Consider the following 20,009-nt stretch of genomic DNA (forward strand, 5'->3'; position numbering starts at 1 on the left):
ATGGATATTTTGATTCTAGATTTTAAAAACTAGAATCGAACTTTTAGAACTGAATTCTAATTTGAAACCATTATCTTGATTCATCATTATTTTCAAAGGCTTCGAAATAAATTAGGATCAACATATACCTCGATGGCACGTTGAATATGAGTTGATGAGCTTAATTGACATCTTAAAATTTTTTTTATTATTGTTAGAAACATTATGCATATCTTAAAAAAATTTGTTCAGAAAGCAACAAAGCTTCAAATTGATTGACTTGTCATATTAGAAACATTATACACTCTTATTTTTTATTGTAGATTTGAATGTTTTTGTTTTCTGAGATGGGTGAATGTTATAGTGTTTTAATATAATGTTTTAGTGTTTTTTTCTTGAAAAAGAACATGTGCGGCCAAGAACAATTATGATTGAGAAAAAATTAGAAAAATATTATATCTTTACTAAAACATCCCCACCCATTTTGTTGTCATCCATAAGTCCAAATTAGGATCAAAAGAAATATTTTCTATGCTTGTTGTCTAATTCAAAGAAGAATTAAATTGTATCCGATATTCAAATTGATTTATACATTATTACATAAGTGATGGATGTTTGGTTTGAATCCAAGCATCATGTATATCAACTATCTGATGTAATAAAAAAGTAAAAGAAAAAAATCAAAATTTTGTGATTCGCATGCGTGGAAACAAGGAGAGCTGACTGAGTCTCTAATTGATGGGCAAACCATATGTTATTATGACACAAAAATCAGGAAGTAGTACTCTACGATGCTTGTGGACCTAAATGATTCAAGCTTGAAGTGGGATGTAGAATATTAAGGACATCACATAGTTGAGTAAGACTTACAAAGTATTAATTTAATTACATTCGTCCCTATAGATTGCACTTAATAGAACAATTATCTCCATATCGTTACTATAATGATACAAAAGATCTTATGAAGAGGTTAGATTGGTAAATTAAATTGTCCTATCTAATTAGATAAGATATATTATAAATAAGATAAGATTTGTGAGAGGAGAGATAGAGATAAATAATTTATAAGAGATGGGATGGAGAAAGAATGATGGTTGGATGGAGATGAGAAGGGTAACAGAGGAAAAAAGAGTGTAGCCAAAAGAAAGAAGTGATTGCATGACAGATGCTAATATCAAATAATAAAAAGAAAGATTTAAATATTTAAGAATCTTAATTATATTTAAAAGTAGACGATCATTTTCTTTCTCAAGTTAAATCTTTTAATATCAAAATCGACATAAATATACTATTAAATAAATAATAAAAAAAGACTTAAGTTAAAGGGTATCTAAGTAATTTTAGTTATATTTACAAATAATGATAACAATGACGCCAATTACAAAACTGCAACAGTTACGAGCTTTGCGAAGGCATCAGATAATGTGAAATCAGGACCGATTTCTAATGCCTTCTTATCCATGTGGATACATTGACTTCTGCAGCCAACGAGGACGATCAGTGAGATCACGGAGAAGAAATAGCATTCTCCGAAGCTCCAAAACTCCGGCGTGCCTCTTTATTAACACAGAAAGGATCTCCATTCATTCTTCACCAGGCTAAATCTCTGTTTGATTCCGTCCATCTGATGAGAAGACCAAGAGAAGCAGTTCTTCGGATGCTGCTGACACTTGCAGCAGCAGCAACGAATGCAGAAACCTCAAACTGCTCGGACAAGTGCGGCCAAGTGCTTGTCCAGTATCCCTTCGGCATCGAGCCAGGTTGCTACAGAGATGGATTCGCCATCACATGCGACCGCTCGGATGGCAACTCCCCCATAGCTTTCCTCGGCACGAGCGACATCGAGGTGACCGAGATCTCGCTGCTGCACGGCCAGTCTCGCGTGAAGGCTCAAGTAAGTTGGGAGTGCTACAACGAGACCGCCGTGGAGAGCACCAACTCCAACTTACCATCCAAAAGCTTCGATGTCAATGGAATATACAAGATCTCCGACGGCAGCAATAAGTTCACTCTTATCGGCTGCAACTCAATGGCATATCTACGAAGCCAGCAGACGGCCGACGGCCCCTATCCCTATGTCTACTATACTGGCTGCTTATCGTACTGTGAAGATACAAGCAAAGTCATCAATGGGGTTTGCAATGGCATAGGATGCTGCCAAACCAGCATCCCGTCAAGGCCTCAGTGACACTTCCTTCTCTTTCACTGCATATTCCCATCGATATTTTTTGAGCTTTAGTCCATGTAGCTACGTTTTCATTGTTGATCAAGACTACTACTCATTTAGCGCCACCGATTTAACCATGGATACAAACAAATCCATGCCGCTGTGGCTGGATTGGGCAGTCAGAGATGCTGCAACATGCGAGGAGGCGAAGGGCTCTGATAATTATGCATGCCGAAGTCAAAACAGTGTGTGCAGCAAGGCCAGGAGTGGTGCAGGCTACCTTTGTACTTGCTCACAAGGATACCAAGGCAACCCCTATCTTGTCGATGGATGCCAAGGTTAGATCTTGTTGATGAATCCTAATAGGTTTTGAGAAACTCGCTTAAGTTTGAGAACTAATTCTTCCTTTGGTAGATATCGATGAGTGTAAGCTACCGGAGAAGTATCCTTGCTATGGAGTCTGCAGTAATCTCCCAGGAAGCTACCATTGCACGTGCCCACCTGGCAAGCGTGGTGACCCATTTAATGGACCATGTGTCCTCAGCAGCCTATTTGTTACGAAGATTGTCATAGGTAATTCTTTGATCTCTATATTATTTCCACACGACTTTGAGATGATGATAAAGATTTGGTAATTCTTTTTCTGTTCATTCAACGGTCTGGCTCACTCACAACCTGTCGTCTAAGAAAATATTTCTCTGTGTTCTCTTCTTATGTCTCTTCACCATTGACTAACAATTCGCTTTGCACAATATAGGTGTCTCTTCTGCCTTGTTCGCGACGCTGGCTCTCATTTCTGCAATGCTTATAACACGTTCAAAGAGGAGGCACGCAAGGGAAAAGGAGAAGCTTTTGAAAGAGATATCGAACGGGAGGATACTGTCAATGCAAATGGACACATTGACTGTGTTTACACTGCAAGATCTACAGCGGACAACGGACAACATCCACTACAGCAGAGTACTTGGACGCGGAGGCCACGGTGTGGTTTACAGAGGAGTTCTGGAGGACCGACGAGAGGTGGCTATCAAGAAGACTCTGCTGACCATCGAGGCGCAGAATGGAGAAGCCATGGAGGTACGACAGAAGGAGTTCTTGAACGAGTTAAAGATTCTGACACAGATCAACCACAGGAACGTGGTGAGACTCTTTGGATGTTGTTTGGAGGAGAAGATTCCATTGCTGGTCTATGAATTCGTTCCCAACGGCACCCTCTCCCACTTCATTCATAAAAGAGATCCTAATCCATCGGTCCCCTTGGACGTTGTTCTCAAGATCGTAGTGGAATCCGCAGAAGCGCTTGCTTATTTGCATTCATCAACATCTCGTGCAATCATTCACGGGGACGTGAAGCCCAGCAACATACTCCTGGATGACAAATTGATGGCGAAAGTGTCGGATTTTGGAGCGTCGACACTGCTGCTAACAGATAGAACTCAGACTGTGAGCTTTGTGCAAGGAACTATTGGCTATGTAGACCCTGATTTCATGGAAACAAGGCGCCTGACTGCAAAAAACTGATGTATACAGCTTTGGAGTCGTCCTCCTGGAGCTAGTCACCGGGAAGAAGGCAGTCTTGGATGATGCTTCAGGTGTGCGCGAGTTGGCATCGATGAGCAGGGAGGAGCTTCTTCATATTTTGGATAAGCAGTTTGTGCGTAAAGGAGGAATGGTTTTGCTGGAGAAGGTCGTCGAGCTTGCACTTCAGTGTCTTCGTCGTCGAAGGGATGAGAGACCAGACATGAAGCGGGTGGCGGAGAAGCTACGGAAGTTTATACGAATCCGGCAGCAACAGAGGGGAGAACTTTACACTGATGAAATAGACACAGGGTATCTTATACCGGATTCTTCTATCTACCACAGTTTCGATAGAACACTGATGCAAGGGATGGGATCTCGAAGACCTAGTCCTGTTTAGCATTCTTTTGCACTTGCGTCTTCGTGTTGGTTTCCTATGTGTCTCAAAATAAAGGACAGTATTATATATATATATATATATATATATATATATATATATATATATATATATATATATATATATATATATATATAATTTCAAAAATAGAATATATTAACTATACCGTCAAAGTACAAAAAGTGCTCGATAGATCAGAATGTATATGACGTACTAACTGAGAGCGTCAAGTCATTAAGATGAAGTTTTAGTTAATCTAGCGTGACTAGCTAATCAATTAGTATGTTCATTTTCTTCTTTATATACTTAGTGATCAACAAGAAATCATAAAACTCTAACAAAAACCGAATATCAGGTTCTTAGTGTCTGGACTATCCTAAATAGAATCTAAACAAACATCTCATAATTAAATTCTACTTGTATCAACTCAACACCATTTTGTGTGGCAATCTTAAGCCCATATTGTATCGTCGCAGATTCACAGTAGAAGACACTCTTGTTTTAATTACACCTGTGTCTTGTAAACAAAGGATCATTAGTATTATTTTTTAAAAGGAATCCTAAATCCCCTAACTCCATCCCTTTATAAGATCCATTATAATTAAGCTTTACTCATCCCGTTTGTGATCTATGATACCAAATAAGATTTCATGCACAAGTAAATCTTGTTGATAATTGAGAGAAATTCTTTCTTATGTATAAATAGACATTATATTCAACTAATTTAAGTGTGTTTTGTCATTACATTTCAATTTATCATGATATCAGAACTTCTATTACTTTAGAGTAAGATTTATCTTCCTTCCTCACTATCCAGCGAAATATCCTTCCGTAGTTATCACAGTCCTGATGGAGATATAAAAAGGAATAACCTTTGTATATGAACAAATACTAGTTGGCCAAATCATACAGCGGAATTAAATGGAAGCACAATCAAATAAAATACCAAGATATACGTGGAAAACTCCTTCAATGTGAAGGGTAAAAAACTACGGGGTAAACTAGAGATAATCCACTATGAGAATAATGAATATACAAATCTCAATCTCTTGCCCTAAACCCTAACAACAATCACAAGAGAATAACTGGGATACAACGATCACGTCACTGCCCATAATATCTAAAACCTCCCCAAGTAATCACAGCAAGAGTCTACTGTAAATTTGATCTAACCTGAGATGAGAACACTGCTAGATGATTGAAAATAATCTCTTTGCGTTGTCCTTGTCTTCTTCACTTTCTTTTTCTTGTTTTTCTACTTTGTTCTCCTTCTTTTCTTTGGAATCTCGTGGTTGCAGCCTTCTCCCATATTGCTGCCTTTTTCTACATTTTTTCTTCTTGTAAAATGCAGCCTCCACACCCCCTTATATTGATCTAGGGTTAGATTAAGAGGGGGTGTGAGTTGTGGGCTGATAAAGCCCACATTGGGCTGAACATGGGCTATTAGCCCAACAACCTCCCCCTTCAGCTCATAAGGGAGGCTGTCCTATGACTCCTCAATATGAAGTCATGCCGACCAGCTGTCGACATATCTCCTGTCTTTCTTTTGATAAAGTTTTTGTCAACATGTCTGCTCCATTGTCATTAGTATAAATTTTCTGAAGTTGCAATTACTTCTCTTCAAATACATTTTGAATCCAGTGGTATCTAACAGCTATATGTTTTGACTTGGAATGAAACATTGGGTTCTTACACAAATGGATGGCACTCTAGTTATCACAATGCACCACATAATTTTTCTGTTTCAACCTCAATTCTTGTAAGAATTCTTTCATCCATAACATTTCTTTGCATACCTTTGTAGCAACAATATATTCTGCTTCTGTGGTGGAGAGAACAATACACCTTTGCAACCTGGATTGCCATGACATAGTTCCCCCTACAAAAATAAGTACATAACCTGAAGTAGACTTCCTTATATCTATATTTCTTGCTATATCTGCATCTGTGTAACCTGTCAACACAGGTGGTCTACCTCCAAAGCTTAAACAAACATTAGAGCTCCCTTTGAGATATCTAAAAATCCACTTCACTACTGCCGAGTGCTCTTTGCTTGGATTTGCAAAAAATCTACTAGTAACACCCACTGCATATGCGATGTCTGGCCTCGTACATACCATTGCATACATTAAACTTCCAAATGCTGAAGTATAAGGAACCTTTTGTATTTTCACCTTCTCCTCATCACTTGATAGACTCTGTTCTGAGCACAACTTGAAGTAACCTGCAAGAGGAGAACCAACTGGTTTTGCATTGCTCATACTGAATCTTTCCAATATCTTCTCGATGTATTTCTCTTGTGACAACCAAATCTTCTTATTTTTCTTGTCACGGGAAATCTGTATGCCTAGTATTTACTTTGCTAGCCTCATGTCCTTCATTGCAAAAGACTCGCTTAGTTCCTTCTTCAACCTGTCAATTTTAGATATATCTTTCCCAAGAATAAGCATGTCATCAACATAAAGTTAGAGAATAATAAAATCATCACCAAACCATTTGATGTACACATAATTATCTGAATCCGTTCTTTTGTATCCATTTTCTATCATAAATGAATCGAACTTTCTGTACCACTGTCTTGGAGCTTGCTTTAACCCATACAAGCTCTTCTTCAATTTGTAAATAAAATTCTCTTTACTTTTGACTTTGAAGTCTTCTGGTTACTCCATATAAATTTCCTCCTCCAAATCCCTATGAAGAAAAGTTGTCTTCATATCTAACTGCTCAATCTCCAAGTCCTAGCTAGCAGCAATACAAAGAGCAACACGAATAGAAGACATTTTAACAACAGGAGAAAAAATCTCTTCAAAGTCAATACCTTTCTTTTGACCAAAGCCTTTCACAACTAATCTAGCTTTGTACTTTGGTTGAGAATAATATTCTTGAGTCTTTAACTTGAATACCCACTTGTTCTTCAAGGCCTTCATTCCATTTGGTAGTAGCACCAAATCATAAGTGTAGTTCTTCTGAAGAGCATCCATCTCTTCTTGCATAGCAACTAACCACTTCTTTTTCTACTCACTTTCAATTGTTTCCTAGTAACTCTCTGGTTCACCTACATTAGTAAGCATCACATACTCATCTATAGAGTATCTTCTGGAAGGTTGACGTTGTCTAGAAGATCTTCTCAACTGAGATTCTGTTGGAACTTGCTCTCCTACTTCTTCTTGCTCAATATGTCTTACAGGTATATCAATATCAGGTTCTACACCATCTTCCTACACATCTCCCCCATCAAATTCTCAAAGGTTTGATCCTCAAAGAAGACTACGTCTCTGCTCCTAAACACCTTCTGCTTTTCTGGATCCCAAAGCCTGTAACCAAAATGATCATGTGAGTAACTAAGAAAAATATATTCTTTAGTCTTACCATCCAACTTAGACCTCTCATTATCTGGAACATGTGCAAATGCATGACAACCAAACACTCTCAAATGCTTGTAGAAAGCATCTTTCCCTGACCATACATGCTCTGCAACATCACTATCTAGGGCTATGCATGGTGACAAGTTGATCACATCAACTGCAGTCCTCAAAGCCTCATCCCAAAACCTTTTGGGTAGCTTGGCCTGTGAAAGCATACATCTGATCTTTTCCATGATGGTGTGGTTCATCCTCTCTGCAATTGTATTATGCTGAGGTGTACCAAGAACTATCATCTCATGTTAGATCACATGTAACCTGCAATAATCATTAAATAATCCTGTGTACTCACCACCATTATCTGATCTTATACATTTTAATTGCCTTTCTGTCTCCCTTTCAACCCTAGCATGAAACTCTTTGAAGACATTAATAACCTGATCTTTAGTCTTCAAAACATAGGCCCAAACTTTCCTGAAAAAATCATCTATAAAAGTGACAAAATAAAGTGCACCACTAATACCAAAAACATCAATAGATCCACTAGGAGTTTTTGTCCTCAAAGGACCACATACATCTATATAGACACGGTCTAAGGCATGCATTTTTCTAGATATAGCAGGACTAGCAAATAAAACTCTGTGTTGTTTACCAGCCAAACAATCAATACAAGGGTTTAGATGTATACCTTTGAGATCTGATAATACCTCTCTCTTGGAAAGAGCTTGCAATCTCTTTTCGCTCATGTGTCCCATTCGCCTATACCATAACTCCATGCTGAAGTCTTTTTTTATAGCATTTAATTGCTCGCCATAAGCTTTAGCCTGCAACTTTTACAAAGTATGACATTTATTTCCACTAGTTATAACAAGAGAACCTTTACTGAGCTTCCATTGCCCTTTGTGAAATCTACTATCATAGTCTTCATCATCTAACCTTCCAATTGAAATTAAATTCAGCCTCAAGTCAACCACATGTCTCACATCCTTAAGCACCAACTTGAAGCCAAGGTTGGTCTTTAAATGGATATCACCCATGCCAATGATGTCTGATGTACCATAGTTGCCCATCTTGACAACACCAAAGTTTCCAGACCTGTATGTAGCAAAAAACTCCCTCCATAGTGTAGCATGATAAGAAGCACTTGTGTCAATCACCCACTCAAGATCCTGACACACAAGAAAAAATATCATCAGAAGGAGACAAAATCAAATAATCACCACCCTGCACTATAGCTATGATATTATCTTTTGACTCTATAGACTCCACTTCTTTTCCAGTTTTCTTGCTCTTCTTAGGTTGCTTACATTGGTTCCGGTAATGTCTTTTCTCACAACAATTATAGCAAATAATATCTTTTCTTGATCTTGACTTGCTTCTACCCATGCGTGAACTGCTTCTAGACTTTGACCTTCCTCTGTTCTCTGAGATAAGTGCCTATGAATCATTCTGAGATGTTGCTGAACTCTTTCTTCTCAACTCCTCATTCAACAAACTGCTTGTTACTTAACTCATAGTGACAATACCATCTGGCGTAGAATTACTGAGGGAAACCACTAGTGTCTCCCAACTTTCTAGTAATGAACTAAGAAGTAACAAAGCCTGCAACTCATCATCAAGAGACATTTTCATAGAGGATAACTGGTTAGTAATACTTTGCATTTCATTCAAATGCTCAGCAATAGAAGCGCCCTCTCTATATTTTAGGTTCACAAGTTTTCTGATTAAAAAAACTTTGTTGCTAGTTATTTTTCTTTCACAGAGACTTTCCAACTTTTTCCAAAGAGAATATGTAGAAATTTTAGTAGAAACATAGTGAAAGACACTATCATCAAGCCACTGTCTAATAAATCTAATTATTTTTTTATCTAACCTCTTCTACTCATCATCTGTCATAGTTGTAGGTTTTGTACTATCCCCTTGCAAAGATCCAAACAAATCTTTGCAATACAAGAGATCTTCCATTCTTGGTTTCTATATCATTCAATTATTTCCATTCAAACTAATCATGCGAGAAACATTACTAACCTTCATGTTCAAATGTAAAAATTAAATCATCAAAACCCCGCTCTGATACCAGTTGATGGAGATATAAAAAGGAAAAACCTTTGTATATGAACAAATACTAGCAGGCCAAAGCACACAACAGAATTAAATGGAAGCACAATCAAATAGAATACCAAGATATATGTGGAAAACTCCTTCAATGTGAAGGGTAAAAAACTACGGGGCAAACTAGAGATAATCCACTATGAGAATAATGAATATACAAATCTCAATCTCTTGCCCTAAACCCTAGCAACAATCACAAGAGAATAATTGGGATACAAGGATCACGTCACCGCCCACAATATCTAAAACCTCCCCAAGTAATCACAGCAAGAGTCTACTGTAGATTTGATCTAACCTGAGATGAGAATACTGCTAGATGATTGAAAATAGTCTCTCTGCGTTATCCTTGTCTTCTTCCCTTTCTTTCTTTTGTTTTTCTGCCTTGTTCTCCTTCTTTTCTTTGGAATCCCGTGGCTGCAGCCTTCTCCCACGTTTCTACCTTTGTTTGCCTTTTTTTTTCCTGTAAAATATAGCCTCCACACCCCCTTATATTGATCTAGGGTTAGGTTAAGAGGGGGTATAGATTATGGGCTGATAAAGCCCACATTGGGCTAAACATGGGTTATCAGCCCAACAAGCCCCTACTTCTATCACTGACCATTGCTCCTTCCTCTAGCCAAAGCATTCCGGTAGAGATCTATAGCCCATGTACATTTGTAACTACTGCCAAACGCATCTCTAGAGCGGCCGTCGAATCCACCATCGACAACTACAGATTGGGTTCAACTATAGATCCACACTATCAAATCCATATCCCAAAGGCAATAGTCCCATCAGACGACACCTCCAAAGTCCTTGAGCTCCACTATTGCCTCACCAATTTCTATTATAGCTCTAGCTCCAATGAGTAGTGGCACCACCCCTACCACTTCGGTAACTCCAAAGAGCAGCCCTACTACACTTGCCACAACTGTAAAGGCTCACCGGTGTGATCTGTCTCCCTATTGTGGTGCCTCTAGCGTTATGCTCATCGGTACCACTCCATCAGATTTGCCTCCTTCGATGACAACCTCTACCCTTGATCTAGTGACATCATGCTTGCGAGACCAATGAGGAGTGGATCGACGTGATCCTCCACATCCACCTGGTCACCAATGTGCCTGCTGTCGTATCTTCCTCTACACTAAAGCTACTGCGGTGCCTATAGCACGACCGCTCTTCACACAAGCAGAAAGCATGAGCCGGCCCACCCTCGTCGAGCGTTGGCCCACTCGCCTGGTTGCATAGAACCTTTAGGACTAGGACATCGCTAATCTACTACCATCATTGCCGAAATATTTCTCCTCTGGTTCCACTATGACTTTCTCCATTCATCACCCTCCACAGTAAGAACTGTAGGAGATATCGACGAAGCGCCCATCGTCTCCTCTCGGCAATTACACAATAGGAGGCCGAGCACCGATTGCCTTGTCCTCAAAAGTGCACAACATCTGCTCGTGTGGGTTTCACTACCACTCTGTCATGAACAAAACTGTAAATTAGGTGTTTGATGTAATGCTTAAGTATGTCCATGTCTTTCAGTTTTATTCATGCTTTGCACAACATGTAAAGGGATGGTAGTAGGTTTAGTAGCCCATTTTCTTTAGTTTTGGTGGCTGTCCTAGGCTTACAAACAAAGGTTGTGTCATGTGGGCACTTGTAAAAAGTTCGATCTATAGTGGATCATTTTAGACCCTTTGTTGTACGACCGTTCAGAGCTTATGAAATCTATTTGTAATTTGCATTAACTATGAAGTGTTTGCTGAAATGATTGCTTGTGGATCCCAAGTGAGACACTTTCTCTAACCTATTTTCTCTTTTGTATGTTCTAAGAGACCATAGGAGGTTTCGGGGAGGCTAATCTTTGCGGACAAACATGTACGAGTACCATACGACTTAGGCAAAACCAACTAAGTGCGTGACATATGGTATCAAAGCGGGGCAAGCACTCATAGAAATACTTGGCATACAAACGAGGGAGACCTAGTAGGACCGCGTTAAGGGCAGCCAACATGCGTGACTATTTAGGGAAAAACAAGCATGAAAATATAGGAAAAAAGAGTCGCTTAGAGGAGCAGATGTCTGAGATTTACATTCAAAAGAATGGCTAACCCTTTGTATAAGAGGCACCACAAGAAATGCTAGTCATAGGTGCCTTGCAAGCCAATTATGTGAGTGATGGCAAGTGTGACTTGACACACAATCTTTTTGCTTATTATTATTATTTGATATTTTATCACTTTATATTGTTTACTGCTTGAATATATTATGATGTCCATGGATTTGTGCAATGGGAATCGAATCGTGATGAGATCACGATAATGAGACCGATTCGCCTTTAAACTCATATCCTAAATAATCCCGATTATAGGTTACTCGAGAGGGATATTGAGATAACTGGACAGACTAGTGTGTTGTATACCAGTCCATATGATCTATGCAGCTGGTCTCATAGCTGCTCATACAGGGACACTAGAGATATAGTACATGTGCTTATTGGAGAATGAGTTCATTGATTGATCCGCTTATGGAATGTTGGATGGTTTATGATGCCTTATTGTCAAACAGCGATTCTGTAGTCCTAGTAGTGTATCTGGTCCTTAGATTTAAGACACTAAGGTTGTCTTATATGAGTACTCCACTCTTTGATACCAGACTTATAGATTTGGAGATTTTAGATATAGTATAACCGATCATCGGGAGTGGTAGCCAAACTTATTAGGACTATTGAGTGTTAATAGAGGATCATCCGTACTTATTGTCATGAGAGGAATATCCTATATATTCTTGCTCAGACAAATCCCTAGCCAGAGTCATTCAGATTGAGAGAGAAAGTGTTCTCCGAGAGAATCCGGTTAGAGCGAGACTCGAGTAGAAACTATATGAGTCTGACAACACCATGCCCTGTATACGGTTTGTGGGATATTAGATGGATGAGGGACTATAGTTATACGGTAATTAAGGATAGATAAGCCCAATGGATTTGATTCCCTTATATCGTGTAGGGACTACGGCGTAGTGGCCTAATACGTCCGCAATTGATGAGTCGAGTGAATTATTATAAAGATAATAATTCACCGAGCTAGTAGGAGTTCTGACAAGTATGACTCATGGCCAGCTCAATCTTGAGCCTAGAGGGTCACACATATATGGTAGGCGTTGTGATGAGTAGAGGTTCGGATATGAGATATCTATTGGAGCCCCTATCTTATTAAATATCTAATAAGCCCCTGAATTGTTGGATCCTATGGATGAGATCCAATAAGAGCCAATAAGAGATTATTAGATAGAGATCCACTAATCTAGAGCCTCTCTGGATTGACATCTCCTATTCTCCTCCTTAGATAGCAGACATGAAGATTTGAGGAGCATCGTCGCAGCCTTGTTGTGTGGATCACTATTAGAGAGGAAGACGCTTGACCTCTTTCACATTCTTTTAGAGTAGGGATTCAGGGGTATACGATCTCCCTAAGTAACACAATTTATCTCACATGTGACTTTTTAGTTTTATAGATTTTGTGCACTAATCTTTGCATGATGACGAACACATTGATGAGAAATTTGAGGATTTTGTTTTATGTTCTTCTGATGCACATGTGATGTCGCCCCCTAGATTTCCCTATACTGGAATCAGAGCCAGGTTGTTCGTGCGAAAGATTGGTTTTGAACTATGTGTGTTATATTTTGGAGAAGCTTTTGACATCAAAATCGTTGACACAAAAGCGAGAAAGGATAGCAATCGTTACTACCCTTGTTACCCTCGCAGATGACATTATTACCATCGGCATGCAACAGGCTTGCGGTCGACGATCGGTAGCCAATGGGGGCCGGCAGCCCCCTAGCACTATCGTTGGCATCTAGCACTGCCGCTGGCAGCTAGCGGGGGTCGCAAGCCCGCAGGCACTGTGCCTTCGGGCAGAGGCATCGCGGGGGCAGCGACGCATGTGGGTGTTGCCCCTTGCATCTACAAGCGCTACACCCACAGGTAGAACCTCCTGCAAGGGCGATAGGGCCCGTAGGGGCGCCCACCCGGTAGGGCAACACCGCTTGTGAGCATTGCCCCCCGGGCAGAACTGCTCACGGAGGCGATGTTGACCACAAGGGGGCCCACCGTCGTAGAGGGCCATCGCCGACAAGGTGGCGGTGGTCGCAACAAGCAAGAGGAGAAAGGTTTAGGGATTTTAGGTAAAATAACAATTTTACCCTTGTGACTTTGAGCAATTTCAATTCTATCCTTTTGTCCAAATTACCATAATACCTCTAAAAATTTAGAAAATTCTCTACATATCCCCAATTTTAAAAAATATTAATTAATTAAAAATTTTAATTGATTATTATTATTGTTATTATTATCTAGTAGTCCTACAAGATGATGATGTGTATATGTGATGTATGATATGTAGATGGATGATTATGGACCATGTGATGTGTGTGTACTTGTAATTATTATTATTGGAGCCTACGAGCCTCCATTTTATTTATCATTTATTATCGGGCCTACATGCATATGATTAAGTTGTAATCACACGAGGAGGCACAATGGGAGTGTGGAAGCGATAGCGGGACCCACGAGGCTGAGATAGACGATCGATGCATGGAGATGCATCGAGATGCCGACGGTACCGACGAGGATGAGATGGATGATCACATGGCATTGAGATGCACCACTGCACACATAGATCTTGATATGAGTGATTAGGCCCACTAGCTCGGGCTTGATAGGGTCACTCCCCTCTCCCAAAAAACCTAAATCTCAGTACATTCTAGCATGATTTACTAGCCAAATGGGAACTCGATTACCTTCACGGTATATATGTAAAATAAATAAATAATTAAAATGTCTCAATAGATCTAAAATTTTATTTGTAATAATAGATCTAAAATTTTATTTGTCAGAATTTAAGAATCAGTTTCAATGTGTATAGACCAACTTCTTTCAACAAAACTTTAGATAAGCCTTCTCGAATAGTAATAATTTTCGAAAAAAAAGAAAAAAGAGAGTGCTCCTCCGCTTTCAATACCTGCAACCAGCAAAGTAAACTTCATCAGTATCTGTATGCGTAAAGCCAAAACCCCCATCACCATTTTGATTTAGAGAGCCATCACAGTTGAGTCTGAGCCATCCAACATGTGGTCTTGACTAGGAAATTTTCAAGAGAAGTCTTTCCCTGAATCGTTCAGGTTTTAAGGCCCCCCCAAAGTCATAAACAGAAAAAGAAAGTCCTATAGAGAATGCTATTTATCAAAGGAAGGCTTGCACAGTTTAAAAATCATGTCATTACTTGCCCTTTAAATTCACCATAAGTAAATTGCAACTAAGAGTCTCAGGGTAAAGGACACTTAGGCTTGACCCTTCATAGAACCAACTATCATCATGCCAAATGTCAAAGGAAAAAAGAAACATGTCTGAGGGATTTCCATAAGGTGAAAATAGTAGGATAGGATAAAAATAAGTGAGACAAGGTTTCATCTTAATTAAGACAAAATCAACATGTATGAGAAAAGGATGAGAGAGCTTCTTAGAATGATTATTAGGTTACATAATCACTAGATATAGATCGAGTCAATGAAAAAATCTGATGACAAAGTATAAAACAAATATAAGCAAAAATCTTGAACCGTACATGATAGGGGATTTATAACACAATGACAACTTTCCCAGAGAAAACCTATAAAATTGCACAAAAATAACAAAACAGAAAGCAACAAAAATTATAGAAATACTCCTATTGACCAAGATTTGACTAATGTTATCCAAAGTTGATTAGATTCAATGGTCAACTTCTTCTTCTCCTCTCAGTGGTTGTTGCCATGAGCACAATGGCAAGATGACCGAGGTCTCATCGAAGAAGAAGCTTCGACGTCTTGGTCGGATTTGAGCTGTAGTGGGAGATCTCTCATCTCTCCACTTTAGGTTCTTACTAATAGACTTAAGTTGTTTTACCTAATTTAGTTGCTTTCTAGCAATCTATTTTGATTTTAGGCAAAATTATTCAAGATAATATCATTGTAGCCTAGTAAACTAGGCATTCACTCTGTAGGTCTAAAGAGAAAAATTCTCTCGTCATCATACAAAGAGATTTATGCATGCCTTGCATGCCTGACAAATTATCTTATTATGTTATCACCAAAGTCTTACATGCCTTTAACTTCCCTAATTGATTTATTTCTTAGATTTATGCATGTATCTCTTGATGGGGATATAAACAGGAATAACCTTTGTATAGGAACAAATACTAGAAGACCAAAATACGCAGCGGAATAAAATGGAAACACAATCAAACAGAACACCAAGATATACGTGGAAAACCCCTTCAATGTGAAGGGTAAAAACCACAGGGCAAACTAGAGATAATCCACTATGAGAATAATGAATGTACAAATCTCAATCTCTTGCCCAAAACCCTAGCAACAACCACAAGAGAATAACTGGGATACAAGGATCACGTCACTGCCCACAATATCTAAAACTCCCAAGTAATCACAGCAAGAGCCTATTATAGATTTGATCTAAACTGAGATGAGAACCCTGCTAGATGATTGAGAACAGTTTCTCTGCGTTGTCCTTGTCTTCTTCCCTTTCTTTCTCTTCCTTTTCTGCCTTGCTCTCCTTCTTCTCTTTGGAATCTCGTCCCTCCAAAGATCTGCCTCGTTGCTGCCTTTTTATAGCTTTAATCTGCCTCTAAAACGCAGCCACCACACCCCCCTAATCTTAATTAGGGTTAGGTTAAGAGGAGGTGTGGGCTGTGGGCTGCCCTAGCCCACATGGGCTGAATATGGGTCATCAGCCCAACAACCTTCCCGTTCAGCCCATAAGGGAGGCTGTCCCATGACTCCTCAATGTGAAGCCATACCGACCAACTGTCCGCATATCTCCTGTCATTTCGAATCCAGTGGTATCTAACATCTATATGCTTTGACTTGGAATGAAACATTGGGTTCTTACACAAATGGAAGGCACTCTGGCTGTCACAATGCACCACATAATTTTCCTGTTTCAGCCCCAATTCTTGTAAGAATTCTTTCATCCATAACATTTCTTTGCATACCTCTGTAGCAGCAATATATTCTGCTTCTGTGGTAGAGAGAACAATACACCTTTGCAACATGGATTGCCATGACACAGCTCCCCCTGCAAAAGTAAGTACATAACCTAAAGTAGACTTCCTCGTATCTATATCTCTTGCCATATCTGCATCTGTGTAACCTGTTAACACAGGTGGTTCACCTCCAAAGCTTAAACAAACCTTAGAGCTCCCTTTGAGATATCTAAAAATCCACTTCACTACTGCCCAGTGCTCTTTGCCTGGATTTGCAAGAAATCTGCTAGTAACACCCACTGCATATGCGATGTCTGGCCTCGTACATACCATTGCATACATTAAACTTCCAACTGCTGAAGCATAAGGAACCTTTTGCATTTTCTCCTTCTCCTCATCACTAGACGGACTCTGTTTTGAGCACAACTTGAAGTGACCTGCAAGAGGAGAACCAACTGGCTTAGCATTGCTCATACTAAATCTTTCCAATACCTTCTCGATGTATTTCTCCTGTGACAACCAAATCTTCTTGTTTTTCTTGTCACGAGAAATCTGCATGCCTAGTATTTGCTTTGCTGGCCCCATGTCCTTCATTGCAAAAGACTCAATCAGTTCCTTCTTCAACCTATCAATTTTAGACATATCTTTCCCAAGAATAAGTATGTCATCAACATAAAGTAAGAGAATATTAAAATCCTCACCAAACCATTTGATGTACACACAATGATCTGAAGCCGTTCTTTTGTATCCATTTTCTGTCATAAATGAATCAAACTACTCATCTGTAGAGTATCTTTTGGAAGGTTGACGTTGTCTAGAAGATCTTCTCAACTGAGGTTCTGTTAGAACTTGCTCTCCTACTTCTTCTTGCTCAACATGTCCTGCAGGTAGATCAACATCAGGCTCTACACTATCTTCCTGCACATCTCCCCCATCACCATGATATACTGGAGGAATAACTGGGTCACAATCTGCTAATCCTTCTGCAGAAGTCTTGGCTGGTGCCTTCTTCTTCAAATCCTCAAAGGTTTGATCCTCAAAGAAGACCACATCTCTGCTCCTGAACACCTTATGCTTTTCTGGATCCCAAAGCTTGTAACCAAACTGATCATGTGAGTAACCAAGAAAAATACATTCTTTAGACTTACCATCCAGCTTGGACCTCTCATTATCTGGAACATGTGCAAATGCACGACAACCAAATACTCTCAAATGCCTGTAGGAAACATCTTTCTCTGACCATACATGCTCTGCAACATCACCATCTAGGGCTGTACATTGTGATAAGTTGATCACATCAACTGCAGTCCTCAAAGCCTCATCCCAAAACATTTTGGGTAGCTTGGCCTATGAAAGCATACATTTGATCTTTTCCATGATGGTGTGGTTCATCCTCTCTGCAATTGCATTATGCTGAGGTGTACCAAGAATTGTCATCTCATGTTGGATCCCATGTGACCAGCAATAGTCATTAAACAATCCCGTATACTCACCACCATTATCTAATCTTATGCATTTCAATTTCCTTTCTGTCTCCCTTTCAACCCTGGCATGAAACTCTTTGAAGACATTTATAACCTGATCTTTGGTCTTCAAAGCATAAGCCCAAACTTTCCTGGAAAAATCATCTATAAAAGTGACAAAATAAAGTGCACCACTTATACCAAGAACATCAACAGATCCACCAGGAGTTTTTGTCCTCAAAGGACCACATACATCTGTATAAACACGATCTAAGGCATGCATTTTTCTAGACAAAGCAGCACTAGCAAATGAAACTCTATGTTGTTTACCAACTAAACAATCAATACAAGGGTTCAGATGTATACCTCTGAGATCTGGTAATATCTCTCTCTTGGAAAGAGCTTGCAACCCCTTCTCGCTCATGTGTCCCAATCGCCTATGCCACAACTCCATACTGAAGTCTTTCTCTGTAGCATTTAACTGCTCACAATAAGCTTTAGCCTGCAACCTGTATAAAGTATGACATTTTTTTTCACTAGCTATAATAAGAGAACCCCTACTGAGCTTCCATTGCCCTCTATGAAATCTGCTTTCATACTCTTCATCATCTAGTCTTCCAACTGAAATTAAATTCAGCCTCAAGTCAACCACATGCCTCACATCCTTAAGTACCAACTTGCAGCCAAGGTTGGTCTTTAAATGGATATCACCCATGCCAATAATGTCTGCTGTGCCATAGTTGCCCATCTTGACAATACCAAAGTTTCCAGACCTGTATGTAGCAAAAAACTCTCTCCGAGGTGTAGCATGATAAGAAGCACCTGTGTCAATCACCCACTCAAGATCCTGACACACACAAGAAAAAATATCATCAGAAGGAGACAAAATCAAATAATCACCACCCTGCACTGTAGCTGTAGTATTATCCTTTGACTCTATAGACTCCACTTCTTTTTCCTTTTTCTTGTTCTTCTTAGGTTGCTTACATTGGTTCTTGTAATGTCCTTTCTCACCACAGTTATAGCAAACAATATCTTTTCTTGATCTTGACTTGCTCCTACCCATACGTGAACTACTTCTAGACTTTGACCTTCCTCTGTTCTCTGAGATAAGTGCTTGTGAATCATTCTGAGATGTTGCTGAACTCTTTCTTCTCAACTCCTCATTCAACAAACTACTTGTTACTTGACTCATAGTGACAATACCATCTGGTGCAGAATTACTGAGGGAAACCACCAGTGTCTCCCAACTTTCTGGTAATGAATTGAGAAGTAACAATGCCTGCAACTCATCATCAAGAGACATTTTCATAGAGGATAACTAGTTAGTAATACTCTGTATTTCATTCAAATGCTCAGCAATAAAAGCACCCTCTCTATATTTTAGGTTCACAAGTTTTCTGATCAAAAAAGCTTTGTTGCCAGCTGTTTTTCTTTCATAGAGACTTTCCAATTTTTTCCGAAGAGAATATGCAGAAATTTCAGTAGAAACATGGTGAAAGACACTATCATCAAGCCACTGTCTAATAAACCCAATTGTTTTTCGATCTGACCTCTTACACTCATCATCTGTCATAGTTGTAGGTTTTGCACTATCCCCTTGCAAAGGTCCATACAAATCTTTGCAATACAAGAGATCTTCCATTCTTGGTTTCCATATCATCCAATTATTTCCATTCAAACTAATCATACGAGAAATATTACTGGCCTCCATATTCAAATACAAAAATTAAATCACCAAAACCCCGCTCTGATACTAGTTGATGGGGATATAAACAGGAATAACCTTTGTATAGGAACAAATACTAGAAGACCAAAATACGCAGCGGAATAAAATGGAAACACAATCAAACAGAACACCAAGATATACGTGAAAAACCCCTTCAATGTGAAGGGTAAAAACCGCGGGGCAAACTAGAGATAATCCACTATGAGAATAATGAATGTACAAATCTCAATCTCTTGCCCAAAACCCTAGCAACAACCACAAGA

The 20,009-nt window shown here is 39.3% G+C and overlaps 2 protein-coding genes across 2 annotated transcripts; both read left to right on the forward strand.

Annotated features, from left to right (window-relative positions):
• The first annotated feature begins 1,606 nt into the window (after positions 1–1,606).
• LOC135594115 (wall-associated receptor kinase 2-like) lies at positions 1,607–2,167 on the forward strand. The gene has a single exon (XM_065084533.1). It carries the CDS (start codon positions 1,607–1,609, stop codon positions 2,165–2,167), a length of 561 nt encoding a protein of 186 aa, XP_064940605.1.
• Positions 2,168–2,282: 115 nt separating this feature from the next.
• LOC135594116 (wall-associated receptor kinase 5-like) lies at positions 2,283–4,064 on the forward strand. The gene is made up of 4 exons (XM_065084534.1): positions 2,283–2,484; positions 2,561–2,719; positions 2,904–3,540; positions 3,677–4,064. The coding sequence occupies exons 1-4, from the start codon at positions 2,283–2,285 to the stop codon at positions 4,062–4,064; spliced, it is 1,386 nt and encodes a 461-aa protein (XP_064940606.1).
• Positions 4,065–20,009: the final 15,945 nt, after the last annotated feature.

Source organism: Musa acuminata, chromosome BXJ1-9 (assembly GCF_036884655.1).
Source record: "Musa acuminata AAA Group cultivar baxijiao chromosome BXJ1-9, Cavendish_Baxijiao_AAA, whole genome shotgun sequence".
Lineage (NCBI taxonomy): Eukaryota > Viridiplantae > Streptophyta > Magnoliopsida > Zingiberales > Musaceae > Musa > Musa acuminata.

Coding starts and splice junctions, on each gene's coding strand:
- LOC135594115 (XM_065084533.1), top strand. CDS start 1,607: ATGAGAAGACCAAGAGAAGCAGTTCTTCGGATGCTGCTGACACTTGCA.
- LOC135594116 (XM_065084534.1), top strand. CDS start 2,283: ATGGATACAAACAAATCCATGCCGCTGTGGCTGGATTGGGCAGTCAGA. Junction 2,485..2,560: donor TCTTGTCGATGGATGCCAAG/GTTAGATCTTGT, acceptor TTCCTTTGGTAG/ATATCGATGAGTGTAAGCTA. Junction 2,720..2,903: donor TGTTACGAAGATTGTCATAG/GTAATTCTTTGA, acceptor TGCACAATATAG/GTGTCTCTTCTGCCTTGTTC.